The 14,049-nt window shown below is 47.7% G+C and overlaps 1 protein-coding gene across 22 annotated transcripts in view; it reads right to left on the bottom strand.

The window, feature by feature from the left end:
• Window positions 1–1,385: 1,385 nt before the first annotated feature.
• Window positions 1,386–14,049, bottom strand: part of MSI2 (musashi RNA binding protein 2) — a 438,300-nt gene continuing 425,636 nt past the window's right edge. For 5 of the 22 annotated variants that reach the window (XR_002336815.2, XR_002336816.2, XM_084982854.1 and 2 more), the window contains 3 exons: window positions 10,885–11,039; window positions 9,096–9,168; window positions 4,367–6,656 (listed from right to left, as the gene is read on the bottom strand). Coding sequence is in view for 20 of the 22 variants with exons in the window: in XM_084982854.1 (XP_084838980.1) it covers window positions 9,127–9,168; window positions 10,885–11,039 (197 nt within the window). In the remaining 2 variants the exon portion in view is untranslated. Of the gene's footprint in view, window positions 6,657–9,095; window positions 9,169–10,884; window positions 11,094–14,049 lie in introns of those variants that run through there. The other 17 variants (XM_084982851.1, XM_021066167.2, XM_084982853.1 and 14 more) reach the window with 7 other exon arrangements.

Below are 14,049 nucleotides of genomic sequence, written 5' to 3'. Positions count from 1 at the left end.
CACACCCAGGGTTTGCTTTTCTAAATACATCTGACTCTGTTTTGTGAAGGTAGAAAAGTCAATCCATTCTCATTTATTTGATAATGATGGATTCCCTTGATCAAATTCCTTACTTTGCTTATGATGTTTACATTTATCTTAACATTGTGGGGGTCCTCCTTTTTCCAAGTTTTTGCTGATTTTTCTATTATATTTATTATTCTTTTTTTTTTTTTGCTTTTTAGGGCCACACCCTTGGCACATGAAGGTTCCCTGACTAGGGGTTGAATAGTCGCCAACCTACACCACAGCCACAGCAATGCAGGATCCTTAACCCACTGAGTGAGGCCAGGGATCGAACCCACAACCTCATGGTTTCTAGTCGGATTTGTTTCCACTGCACCACGATGGGGACTCCTTATTCTATTTTTTTAAATTCTATACCTTACTTTGCTTGTTATGCTTATATTTGCCTTCACATTGTCATTCCTCCTTTTTCCTTGTCTGAATTTTTGATGATTTGTTTTCTATTCTGCTTTTTTTTTTTTTCTTTTTAGGGCTGCATCTGTGACATATGGAAGTTCCCAGGCTAGGGGTTGAACCAGAGATGCAGCTGCAGCCTACACCACGGCCACAGCAATGCCAGATCTGAGTTGCGTGTCTGTGACCTACACCGCAGCTTCCAGCAATGCTGGATCCTTAACTCACGGAATGAGGCCAGGGATTGAACCCTTGTCCTCATGGATATTAGTCGGGTTTTTAACCTGCAGAGCCACAACGGGCACCCCTCTGTTCTATATTTTTACTATTACTCTCTGAAAACTTGATTTTCTCTGTGCTGGATAATTTTCTGCCTCTTTGGGGTACATTTCATTGGCTCAGATGGGCACTTAGAGGCCCCTCCTCCACTCCCAAGCAGACAAACGATACTTGTCTCCAGGCTTGAATCCGGGAGCAGGATGTCCTGCGTTCTCAATTTTGTCATTCATTGGTAATAGGACTATAGTCAAACTCCCTGCCCTTCTTCTTCTTTTTTTTTTTTTTTTTTTTTCTGTCTTTTTGCCATTTCTAGGGCCGCTCCCGCGGCATACGGAGGTTCCCAGGCTAGGGGTCGAATCGGAGCTGTAGCCGCACACCTACACCGGGGCCATAGCAACACGGGATCTGAGCCGTGTCTGCAACCTACACCACAGCTCACGGCAACGCCGGATCCTTGACCCACTGAGCAAGGCCAGGGATCGAACCCGCCACCTCATGGTTCCCAGTCGGATTCGTTAACCACTGAGCCACGAAGGGAACTCCTGCGACCAGTATTCTTGCTAAGGAGGCAGGTGTGACCCTCCCCCAGCCACACAACAGCTCCCCCTACTCCGCCCTCTTCCACACACCAAAGAACAGCAGACGACTCTGTTCAAAACAGTTTATTTTATTTTATTTTTTTTTTGTCAGACAAACACATTGATTTCTGGACCACAGTAGAGGATGGAAACCTTTCACAAACTTATTTATTTGAAAATACAAATATAAAATTATACTTTCCACATCTGGGATGTGAGAGACTGCCATCCACATAGTAATTTTTTTACAACAGGGCTTTAAGAAAGCCACACACAAAGACCTGAAAGATGCTTGAGATATATATATATATAGATACATATATATGTATATATATAAAAAAAATACTCACTACCAAAGTTGTCATCAGTTTCATACTAAAGTATAAAAGTAAGGGTGAGGTCAGCCACAGTGCTAGGGAAAGTTTTATTTAGATACATTTATGTCCACATGAAACGCTTCGACTTGCATCCTATTACATATGGAATTCCGAGTTTACGATACACCATGAACGGCAGATTGGCTAGCCCACGCTACTCGAGAGGACACTCACAGATGACACACAGGATGGTACAGTATGTACAGAATACAGGAGCAGAGAGCCTTCGGGAAGGCTCTGGAACTTCTGTCTCTCAGTCCCCATCCCCCTCCCCCGCACGCCCCTGCCTCCTGGAAATGAACTCTCGTCTGTGACAATACATTCTGTGGATTTGATAGCCAAGTGTTTGGATTACAGTTGCTTCCCCAGAGGGGTGGGTTGTGTTTATATATCTTTGTTTTAGTTTGCTTACTTTTTTTTTTTTTTTTTTTGGTTAAGAAAAAAAAAAAAAGAAAGAAAAAGAAAACAAACATATTACAGTATTAAAGTATTGCTTAACATACAGCGTCTCCTTTGTGTAGTGTCTGTGCTCAGGACGGGGCTGAGCGGACTTCTGCTTCTTTTCTGCTTAGGGTGAGGGAAAGGGAGCCCTCCCAGGGTCTCTCTTCCAGGTGCTTGTCTGCATGTGTCCCTCTGCTCCCCTCATCCCCCTACCCCATCCCCTTCAGCCTTCCTTGGAAGATAGCCTGGCTTGTGAAGCACATTCAAGAAAGAAAAAAATCCTTTCCTCCCCCCGCCCCCCGCGACCCCCCCCTCAGCCTCCCTCTGTCCCTGCGTGCCACTTCCAACCGATAAAGAGAAGTATGAGTTAGTGTTTCTTTTGTAAACAATTTCATATGCAATATAATACAGAAAGCATGGCTGACCTTCAATAAAAAATGTAGTAAACTATATTGCTTTATTCTCGATTATGCTGCAGTGAGTGAATGGCAGAATGAAGCAGTGTGGTGATGGTGGTGGCTAAGTCCCTAGCCCTCGTTTGCACTAAAGATCAAAATAGGTTTGGTTTTGCTATTTGGAACCAAGAAAAAAAAAAATTTTTTTTTTTTTTTTCCAAAATCCCCAAATGAAAAAGAACAGGAAAAAAAAAAAACAAAAACAAAAACAAAAAAAACAAAACCAAGAAAGAAAAAAAAAAACAAAACGGAAAACAAAAACTGAACACCTTTCAGGTCATTAGAACCAACACTTACCCAATGATTTTTATACTAGTCTAGCAAGATGTGTGTAACATTCACTGGCTGTGAATTGCTGTGCAGTAAAACATTAAATTGACAGCAATAGAGCCATGCTACCTTAAAGTCCAAGCTACAAGTTCAAATTAAGATGAAGGTCATGAAGGAGAGAAACACAAAGGCCTGTTGGGGCTTCGTTTGAGTCAAGCCAATGAGCGACGGGGACAGAGAGCGAGGCTGTTTGGTTTTCCCAATGGGTGTGAGGAAGGCCACAGACCAGGTGTGCAGACGCTCCTGGAGAGGAGACCCCAAGACTCGGTCATCCCCCGTCAGCTCCCCGTCCAGGTAGAACCAGGAACAGGTCCAGGAGCTAATGCCACTCCCTCTCCTCTTCGTGGGGGAGGAGAGGCGTTTGGGGACCCCAGGCAGATGGATCTAGAAGCCGGAACGTCCCTGCCCCCCGGTGGCTGTTTTATGATCCCCGGGAAAAGCCATCAGCCACGAGGGTGCGTCCCCCAGGGAAGGCGGAAGGTGGCTCCCGTCTTCGCCATTGAGCTTAACGGAAACAAAGACAAGGCCGAACATCAGTGCGAAAAGAATTTACAAAAATCTTTCAAAATGGACTTCTAGATGAGTGGGGGCGACTAACGTGAACCGTAACCTAGGTAGCCACATGAAAACATATCAGATTTCCACGAGATTTGTGCTATGGGCTACTGGGTCTCTTCAAAAGGTATTATAAACATCTAAAACATATTCACACAGATTATCAATTTCTTCTGAGCATTCTTAAAAAAATATTTTTTTTCTCTTAGTAAAATCATTTTAATATACCATGCCTCCCTCTTTTAAAAAATAAATTAAAAAAATCCAGTTTTGCATATCTAGCGTTAGCATTTAAGGTAGTATGGCACACCCCTTCGCAGGTGGGAGGGGGGGTGGGAATCTAGAAAACGCCGTAGAGTCTGCCGGCATTTGAACATCGTGAGACCTTGGGTTAGTTGAAACCACGTCAGATCAGCAAAAAAAAAGAAAAAAAAAAAAAAAGAAATTAAACCTTGAAATTGAAAAAAAAAAAAAAATTCAAAGGAAAAAACTGCCCCCAAAATTATGAGCATTTTTTTTTTCATAAATAAGAGAAAGTTCTATCCTTACTGGTCCTAAATCTGAATAACTATGTCTAATTTTTTTAAACCTTAATTACGTTATACCTATCAATATGTACTAGAAGAAAGAGGAGAAAAAAAGTGACTACACTAGTACCAGGACAGCACGCTTACAAGATAGCCATTTTATACATTATTAACAGACAATGATCAACAAAGAGTCTTCTATGAGGTGACGGGGGATGCAGAGAAAGGAAGGGTAGGACAGTACATCACCAACATGGACAAAATAGTAATTAAATTCCCTAGTCTAGACACTGAATTTCTGGGAATTTATTGTCTCTTTTTTTTTCTTTGTTTTTTTGTTTTTTTTTTTTTAAATAAAACTTCTATTTTGTTATTTTATTCCTTGAACGAGTTTTGATATTTTAAAAGCGCCCAGCATTTTCACGTGGTTGTTTGGAACTACAACAAGAAAGAAAGAAAAATGAAAAGAACCCTCGCCAAACAACCTACCATTTTATTGCAAAAACAAAGAACATGATTTAAAAAAAAAAAAAAATGTTGTCGCTGTTTAACTAGAATGGAGAAAAAGGCTTTTTTTCTTTCTTTCTGAGTTAGCATTTTGGAGCCTTTTGCTTGAAGATGCTTTTGCCCTACCATGTCTGTGAATGTCTACATTTAGTCTACTTGGTTAGTAAAATTTATAAAAATAGGAGTGCAGCAGCTCTTTATAATAAATGTCGCATTCAGTGTCTCATACTGGCTGTGCCTTAAGTACCAAATTTATAAACGTAACAATTTAAAAAATATTAATAAAACGTCGATATCACATTTTAAAAAAGAAAAAAAATATATATCCACACTACAGTATGTTTTAATGCCATCTATTGACTTGTACTTCTATAGTTGCTGTTGCCGACCTATTACCAATATTAAAAAAAAGTTAAATTAAAAAATATCCTTCATCATAAGTATCTTTCCCCAACTGAGGACCATATATTATAACAGCCAAATGTCAAACATGTGCAAACAGGAAACTGTCAGTTTTTCCCACCAGTCACAGTGCAGCGATGTTTATACTTTTTATTTTTTAAAATTCTGTGTACATCTACAATAAATTAAAAAAAAAATTCTTTCATAGCCTCTCTGGTGATACTTGCAGCACTGAGGTATTAAAAAAAATATATATAAACCAAAAGGTTGCTTTCCTAATTGGTAAATAGAAAGTGAATGGAGAAAAGGTGTCGTTAATGCAGGCTTATTTGCTCCTGGCCCACAGGTCCCCGGGGCTGGGGGTGGCTGGGGTGGGGGGGCAGGGGGAGAAGAGAGGCCAAGTGTCCTAGGGACCTTTGGAGGTGCTGAAATGATTGGACAATAGAAAATGATCAAATCTTTAAAAATTAAGACTGAAAAAGAATGTCCCCCCACCCCTCCCCACCCAAGCCAAACCGGTGTGCTTTGAAACTTTAAATATGTTAAATATTAAAATTGTAGCTTTGTTTTTAAAAAACGTCTTGGGAAAAGCAGTTTTTTCATCTTTTAAATAAAAACCTAACTAGACGGTAACGTCGGAAGCTGTGCACAGACGGAGGTTAATATGCTGGTATGACACTAATACAGTTCTTAGGTCTATCACACAGACAAGAGAAGTTAAACAGTGTTCTAACTTTTCCCAGGGTCGGCCAGGCAGCCGGGGTCCTTCCGTCTCAGTGACTGACTCGGTTGCTTTGTTCCTCCCCCTCCTCCTTCCAACAGAGCATCAACCTGCCTGGGACCGACTCCCTCACAAAAATAGTTTTGCTTCTCTCTTTCTTAATAGTTTGTATGTAAGTTAATGGAATTGTATTTACAACATTTCTTTTTTTAGAAGTCACAATTGCAAAAAACCTTATAATATCACCTCTTTCAACAGAAAAAAAGCACTTATAGAAAAGGAGGACCCTCCAAACACGGTCGTCCTTACCTTATTGCCGAAAATAGATATACTCAGGTTAACAAAGAGACATCACAAAAGAAGAACCGCTAGAGAGTCTGTTAATTAGCCTACGACATCGCGCTTCTCCTACAACGCAAAGTAGAAAATGTATGCCCACCTCCCGCTCCACGCTTCACGACCTCGCTTCTGTGTGTGTGCTCAGGTTCCACCTGAAAATTCATACAGTCTCAGAATTGGTACCAAAATAGTGAGAGTAATATTACCATCTCGGCATCCTTTAAAAGTGAGAACAGAATTAAAACAAGCCACACCAAAAAAAAAAAAAATTTTTTTTAAGGAAAAAAAAAAATACCTTAAGATAACAAGTATACTATGGTTAGCTTTGAACTAGATATTAAAGCTCTACGACTACTGGACTAAGTCAAAATCACTACCAAATGTGATTCAAAGAGATTTCAAAGGAGAAGGGGTAAGAGAGAAGAGGAAGGGAAACCATCAAGAAAAACAAAACAAAACAAAAACCCAAAATCATGGGATATATATATACACATTTAAAAGCTGTCGTCTTATATTACAGCAGATTCGCGAGATGATGAGATGTAGTCCGCCCTCGATCCGAAGTGAGCCATCTCTGGTTGGGATGGGGAGTGAGGCTGGTGGGGGAACAGGTGTCTGGTGACATCACCTAAACAAAGGGCCACTCAGAAACTTCGCCCAGTCTTGCCTGGACATCCAGGTATGCTCTGCAGGGGAGGGGCCCGGAGGAAAACATGAGGTGGGGGAGGGAGAAGAGAGAAGAAATGTCAGGCAAACACACGGCTGACTCCAACTGTTTAACGAGCGCGCTTACAAAGTATGACTATGGGGGCAGGGTGGGGTGGGGTGGCTTTTGCAAATGGCCAGGCTAAGCGCTTCCTGGGGCCACAGCCTTGAGCTGCGACATCTGAGCCACACCTGATGCTTGGGGAGGGGGCAGCCTGGCTACTCATTCTGTTGGCTCGCTGGTGGGCGGATCTGCTACAGGACTGCAGACTCCCCGAGGGGATGGCGGGAAATGGGGTCATGCTGGGTTTTCAGCGGAACCAGTAAACTGCACCGGTGGTGCTTTCTCTGGTTCACCTTCTTTCCTCCCCCGCCACCCCCCGCCGCCCCCGCCAAGCTAAACGTTTAGAAAAAAACCTCTGCTCTTCTGAGATACCCATCAGTGGCTGTCAATAATGCACCTTTCTGCTAAAAAAAATCCACAGGACATCCCAAAGACTCAAGGTCAGGACACGTCTAGAAACATACACAACAAATACCCAGCTCTGGTTCTGGGAAATAAAAGCAGGCTCAGGATTCACAGACTTGCTAACTGAGTTCTCCGGAAGTGACGGTGAGCCTGGGCCCCACCTTTGTGGATGGCGCAAAATGACCAAGGATCACCACTGTCGGGGATGAAGTACAGGCTTTGGTGTGGCCGGGGGACTCAACTGGCCCGCTTGATCATTTTGGGGGGCGGGAGTGGTGACCTCCACTCTTGTCTATTCCATCCTCCCGAGTCCTAAAGTAAAGCTGGAGGAGGGAGGCTGGGCTGGGCGCAGCCTCGCTCCCTCCCTCCACCACCCCCTCCAGGAAACGCTGCCCAGGTCTTCGAGGGCGTGGGGCCCCACACTACCCTCCGGTTCCAGGGTCCAGTGCCTGGCCTTCGGGGGGATCTGCTTCACTGGGTGGTTGTTTAATCCCCTCCTCCACTGACTCCCCAAAGGGCTGCAGCCACCTTCCGACCCCTCATTTCTTGGGGGTATCAGCCCACCGTGCTCTCAGAGGAACCTGCCTTCACCCTGGGGCCCCCACATTAGTCGTGAGTAGCTCTCCTTCAAACTGTTAGTGGCCTCTGGCTCCGGCCAGCAACGGCTGGGTCAGTGCTGGAAGGGAAGTGGAGGCGAGGGGTGGGGAGAATTCACACACGGGGTTTATTGGGTTAAGAGAGGCAGTGGCGTTAGTCCAGGTGATTTCTAAGCAGCGATATTAGAGAAATTCGAGAGGGGTACGGAGCTCAGCTCCACCTGCTTCTCCAGCGGGGCTCACCCTACAGAGTCCTGGCTGGCTCAGGGGGGCAAGGGGCAACCCTCTACAAGAGACGGGGGTCCTACTGGCTGCAAACCAACGAGGCAAAGCCATCTCCGGTCTTGCTTCTCCTACATCCCAACTCCCAGAGCCGACGGTGCTCAGGCACCAGCTGTGATTTTTATGAGCGTCCAGGACCCCTCCCTGGGCCTCAGCTGACATCGTCCCTCTTCCCACGTTTCAAAGCCCCAAAGTCGCTAACACGAGTCAGGTCTGGCTTTCACAAGAGAACTCCCCTCCCTTTTTGGTGCCCACGCTTCCTGAGAAGGATGGCTACTCATTGCCAAATGCCAAAAGGCCAAGAAGTTCCCTCGCTGACTGCCCCCAACCTCCCCTCTCCTCCACTCCACCCCTCCCAGAGCCCCATCGAAGTGATTTAAAAAAATGTTTAATTAACTTGAGCTCAGTTTAAAAGGTTAGGAAACTGGCAGGGATCCAAATCCGGGTAACGCAGGTGATGTCGTTAATTTAATTTGCTTCTCGTGCCGTAATCTGGATAATGACTCCGTGGTTACTGGCAAAAAAATGTTTTCTTTTCACTAAGAGATGGAGTCTGGCTGTTTGGACTGCAGGAACCCCATTGGCTGAGCCCAGCGAGCGCTGGGGGAGCTGAAAGGGCCCAGCAACCCACAAGGCCAGCTCACAGGAGCCTGGGGGCACCCCCCACCCCGGACTCCAGGCAGGGCAGAAGCCCAGCGTTTCCCTGCCTCTGTCCCCCTGGGACGGGCACAGCACAAGATCTCCTTCCAGTTTCCCACACTCTTGATTGTATTTCAAGACAGAGAAAGATGAGGGGTGGGGATGAGCAAGAAAAGGAATCAAAAGAATCAAAGAAAAAAAAAAAGACAAGGGGAAAAAAAAGGAGGGTCATGATTTAAGCTGGAGGAGGGATAAGAGATTAAAAGGATGGGATTTTTTTTTTTTTTTGCCCCCGCCCCCCTGAAAAGCGGTCCAGAAAGAGGAGGGAAAGATGTTGACGTGAGGAGACCAGGGCCCGTGCGTACTTGCATGCCCAGTGCATACAGGTACGGACACGCCCGGCGGGCGGAGACACGTGGCAGAGAAGGTAATACCTCAGAGTGAGATGGCAACGAAAGCACCTGCTCAATGGTATCCATTTGTAAAGGCCGTTGCAATCAAAGGTCCCTAAAATTGCACAATTGTTAAGGTCATCAGCACGCTATACATGGGAACAGATTGTCATATTCTGGGAAAAGGAAATTATTTCTAGGACTAGACTGTGGTTGCCAGCATGAATATGTAATTCTGAGACACCGTGCCAGGAGGGGCCGGGATGACATCCTCCCGCCCCCGATTCCCCACCCCCAGCCTGTCCGCTCACCCAGGGGAAAATTGAGAGCCAGATTCACGGGAGTTGGAGGGTGATAGGAAAGGGGCGGGGCTCACGCCTAAAAGGATGGGCACCGGGGCCCTGAGCCCCAGAGGGCAAAGATGACAGTGTCTCTGTCCACACTCCCAAAGGCTCCAGCTGGGGAGAAAGGAAGCCCCGTGCAGGCCAAAGGTGGTTTTTTGCAGAGACTATGGCAGCACCCAGGTCAGAGAGCTAGGTTTTCCTGGACGAACAGAGTCTGTGTTTCTGGGTGCCGACCGTGGAAATGAGCTGAGTTCTACGCCTGGTGATACACGGTCTCTCAAACTGAGGCAGCTCTAAGCTGAATACTGCTGCTCTGGATTTGGTACTACCGCTGATCCAAAGGGACGTGACTTATCAAACTACTGCCTTAAGTGATACTGGCTTGGGAATGGAATTGAACAAGGATCCGGACTGCACAGGCCAGGGATGGCAGAAGTGTGGGTGTGCGTGTATGTGTATTTGAAGGTGTGAAAGTGTGTGTGCATGTATGAGTGTGCAAACGTGTGTGTGCATGGGGGTGGGGGGAGCTTCCAGTGCTGGGGGCAGGGACTGGGCGCCCCGGTGCCCAGACCGTAGGCACTTCCTCTTTTCTCCCCAGTGCAGCCCCGGAGCTAAGGCTCTCCCAACAGGGATGGGACCTGGGACAGCAGACACTCCCATCTTCGCTCAAAATCCAACTGCCTCCAAGATGGTGAGGTTGGCCGATTTTCTGTTTCCCAAATGGAAGGGGCAGCGAGCGAGCGGGCTCAGGCACATTCATGCTCACACACACCGCGAGGGGGGAAGAACAATACAATCTGAAAACAGCATGCACATCTGTTAAGCAAATTTCCATCGCCTGGATTAGTCAGATTATAGAACCACAGAGCATTACAAATATCAAATGCATCTGGCCTCCAGGGGCGGGCGCAGCTAAAGAACGCAAATGGGAACTTACTTGGAACCTGGAAACCGTAAGAAACATTAGCAGAGCAAACCCCCTGGGACAGGGCTTGCACCCCCCCATGCTACGTCCCAGGCCCCAGTGCTGCCACTGGGCCTTGGGTGGGGGACTCTACCGACTCAGGCTGCTACCCTGTGAGGGCGGGGCCATACCTCCGAGGTCCCTGCCCGCATCAGTCTCTAGAAGGCTGGGATCAAGGAAGGGGCTGATGCTGAGGATCAGCTAGGTGCCAGAAGCTGACATATCCTGTTTCCCTGAATTCTCGCACAGTCTTTCTAATGTGATAGAGGGGTAATCTGCACTTGACCTGCCCACGCCCCCTCCACTCATCCCATGGCCACACACCGTGCCTGGCCCACGGGTGCTCAGGAAACATCTAAACCGAGAAGCTTCAGCCCCACGTGGTTGACAGGATGCGGGTGGGGGTCCCGGGGCCCTCGCCTGGCCGCCCACCCCTGGGCTTTCCTGGCACCCCCGCCCCCAGGGGCCACAGGAGATGGGCAGGTTGGAGGAGGCAGGAGGGCTGGGACAGGAAGGTACTTACAGCTATGCCGTGGCCGAAGCCCGAGCCCGGCTGTGGGCTGGCCGCACTTATGTAATTCCCCACTCCGGAGTCCTGGCTGGCAGGGCCATAGAGATCGGCGACAGGTCCTGGGCTGTTGGCCCCCGGGAAGCCTCCGGGCCGCGCGGGGTTGGAGCCTGCCGGGGAAGCGGGCGCGCCAAAATTCGGTTGAGCACTGTAGCTATTCAGGACTGGTGTGCAGAGAATAGAGCTGGGTATGAGGCCAGAAGCCAGGCATGCACCGGTCATTACAAGCCAAACACTCGAGAAAAACAGCTGAGGCCCAACTTCTAACACTCAACCAAGGCCATGCGAAAACATCAGCAGGGACTCAAGAATACTCAGCCCAGGCTACTACTAAGAAGCTCGGAGCTCCAAAAATATAGAGAATAAAAAAACAATCATTCAACACACTACGGCAACCAACCGGAGGTGCTTCACTGCCCACCGAATTATCACAATAGAAATAGAGAGATAAATATATATATATATATATGGAAGAGAGAGAGAGAAAGAGAGGTGTTTTTTTTTTTTTTCACATCTGAATTGATGCTCATGCAGTCTTGTCTAGATCTGGGCACGTTGAGACAGCATTCACATCCCATGCAAACTACAAAGGAACTAGTTTTAGACTACACATTGTGTTAATATTGATATTAAAACATGACAGGAAACAAAGCAATTTGTGTCCAGGAAGGAAAAAAAAAAATCTTTGGGGAGGGGATTTTTGATCTTTTTTTGGTTTGTTTCACTTTTTCTTTTGTGTTTGTTTTTTGGATCCATTAAATGACAAATAAAAAAAAAAAAAAAAGCCCAAAAAGATCTTCATTCTTCAGCCCCTCCCCCAACCCCTTCCCCCCTCTCCCCCTCCCCGGCCCCACTGGCTACTCCCTCCCTTTCCAACCCTCCCATTTTCATCCCTGTATGAAAGCCGTCAATACTGAACGTGGTCGGAGGATGGGATATGTCATGGAAAATCTGGGCATCTTAACATAACCGTAATGAGGGTGGCAGAGGGTTCCCTTTTGGGGGTGGAGAGCAGGGGATGGAGGGAGGGGGATGGGGTGGGAATGGCAAATCTGGAGGCTCTGGGGCCGAAGCTGGGTGAATGCCAATGATTCTACAGGACACCCACACACTCACCTCCTGCAGTAGAAGGGAAGGGGGGATTTAAACTTTTTTTCCTTTTGTTTAAAAAAAAGACAAAGAAGTACATGAATTCAGAGCATACTGACTGAACCAAATAATCACTAAAGCATATCTGCCCGAAATGCCTGCTTTAGGTTAGTTATTTTCAGATATCAACTCCGGATGAAGCAAAAGATCGAGGAATGTGCCTTTGCTACAGAGAGATGGGACTTCACGCCCACAGACCCCGGGGGGGGGGTGCTGGTGGGGAGCGGGCAGGGGGAGGAGAGACTGCGTGGGGCTCCCTCCCTTAGCCTCCCCCAAATTCTATCATTTCTTCCCCAGGGAGGGCCACACAGCCTGTCAACCAGGTCAACGGTGTCTTATCTTCATTTCCCCTTTGTAGCTTCATCTTTTTCTTTTTCAAAATGGAAAAAAGAATTTTTTTTTTAATTGCAAAAGTACGCTCTCATTGATTTTTTTTTTTTTTGGCCACACCTGCGGCATGTGGAAGTTCCTGGGGCCAGAGATCAAACCCAAGCCACAGCTGCGACCTGTGCCACAGCTGTGGCAACCCCTGCTCCTTAACCTGCTGCACCACACAGGAACTTCCTTTCTCACGGACTTTTAAAGCTCGAGGTGAGCCTGGGACTGGCCACTTCCGGGTTACAGCTAACCCATCTCACAAAGAACCAGACAATCTGGGTTCCACACGTTTCCATGGCTCTCAGGAGCTGCTCCCTCCTGCCTGCCTCAGCATTTCTTGGGGGCCGACGGGAAAAACATCTGCAGCTCCACTCTGGGCCATGGCCTTGCCCCGGGAGCCTGCGGTTGCCCCCCACCCCCGGCCCCCCACTTCTAGAGAGGCCCCCCACCCCCCCCCTCACTTCTTGAGAGCCAGAGGAGGATTGATTTTTATCCACTTGGTTATTGGCACAGGAAGAGTTTGATGATGCTCCCCAGCCAGACAGGTGGAGACTGACCTGGGATGCAGAGATGCAAAGGAGACCCAAGCCAAGCTGGGCCTCAGCAGAGAAGAGGCAAAAGCTCAGGACACCCTCTGGGGCAGGAGGCCCCAAGATCAGGCCCCTTGGAAGTGCTGCTGAGAAAGGAAGAAACTGGCCGATGGAAAGAACAGGTTGAAGAGAAAGAAAAAATTACAGCAGCTTAGAGCAAGTGAATGGCTGATGTGCACTGGCAGACAAAGGGGGCAGAATTTTTGAATAGAGAAGATTAAACTTGCAGATAACATTTGGCCCTTCTCACTCGTGGAGGCAAATATCAAGCTGAGATATTCAGAAGGCCGTATTATCTGGGTCTCACACACTCTTTTTCCGCCGGGCTGGGGAAAATGGAGAGAGCTCAGAGAGTGGACTCCTGACTCACCCAGACAGCTGACCCCACTCCCATACCAAGGAACCAACAAAGTAACTAGCCAGCTCAGTTTCAAGGTTAAGAGCAGGGGTGTGGCTGGGTGGTGGGGGGCGGGGGGGGGAAGGGGGTGCGCGCCATGGATACGACTTTTTGACCTCTCTCTCCTCTGGCCAGATGAGGATCCGGGAGATGATGGGCAGGCCCATCTATCTAGAAGCCAGGGAGAAGGGAGGTTTCCTTCTTGGCTCCTTCCAGCAGGGGGACAGCCACCCAGAGACTAATCTCATCAGCAGAGGCTGCCTGGAGATAGGAGGCCGCAGGGCCATGGAAGGATGCTTCCCGGAGACATGTCCCTCTGGAGGCTGAGAAGACAGGAGGGCTGCTGGGCTTCAGCTCATCCCCGGCTACCCCTTCTGCTCCTGTGTGCCCAGGCCTGTGGCTTGAAAGGTGGCCTAAAGGGAATTTCACAGCAAGCAGCCCTTCCTAGGCCCACATCGCCCCTCTGTGCTCAGTCTTCTTCCATCAAATGACACCAGAATCACCACGGAGAAGCATTGGATTAAAAAACAGCTCTTAAACCCCACATCCCATCGGATCACACTTGCCTTCCTAATGCCCAAACCCCAGCTCGGAGCCACCCTGCAG

This window comes from Sus scrofa, chromosome 12 (assembly GCF_054392235.1).
Source record: "Sus scrofa isolate SSC_HxYL_T2T_F1_AM1 chromosome 12, Sscrofa_HxYL_maternal_Yorkshire_Landrace_v2.0, whole genome shotgun sequence".
Taxonomy (NCBI): domain Eukaryota; kingdom Metazoa; phylum Chordata; class Mammalia; order Artiodactyla; family Suidae; genus Sus; species Sus scrofa.
The sequence above is the reverse complement of the archived record's forward strand: the minus strand, read 5'-3'. Positions and strand labels throughout refer to the sequence as shown.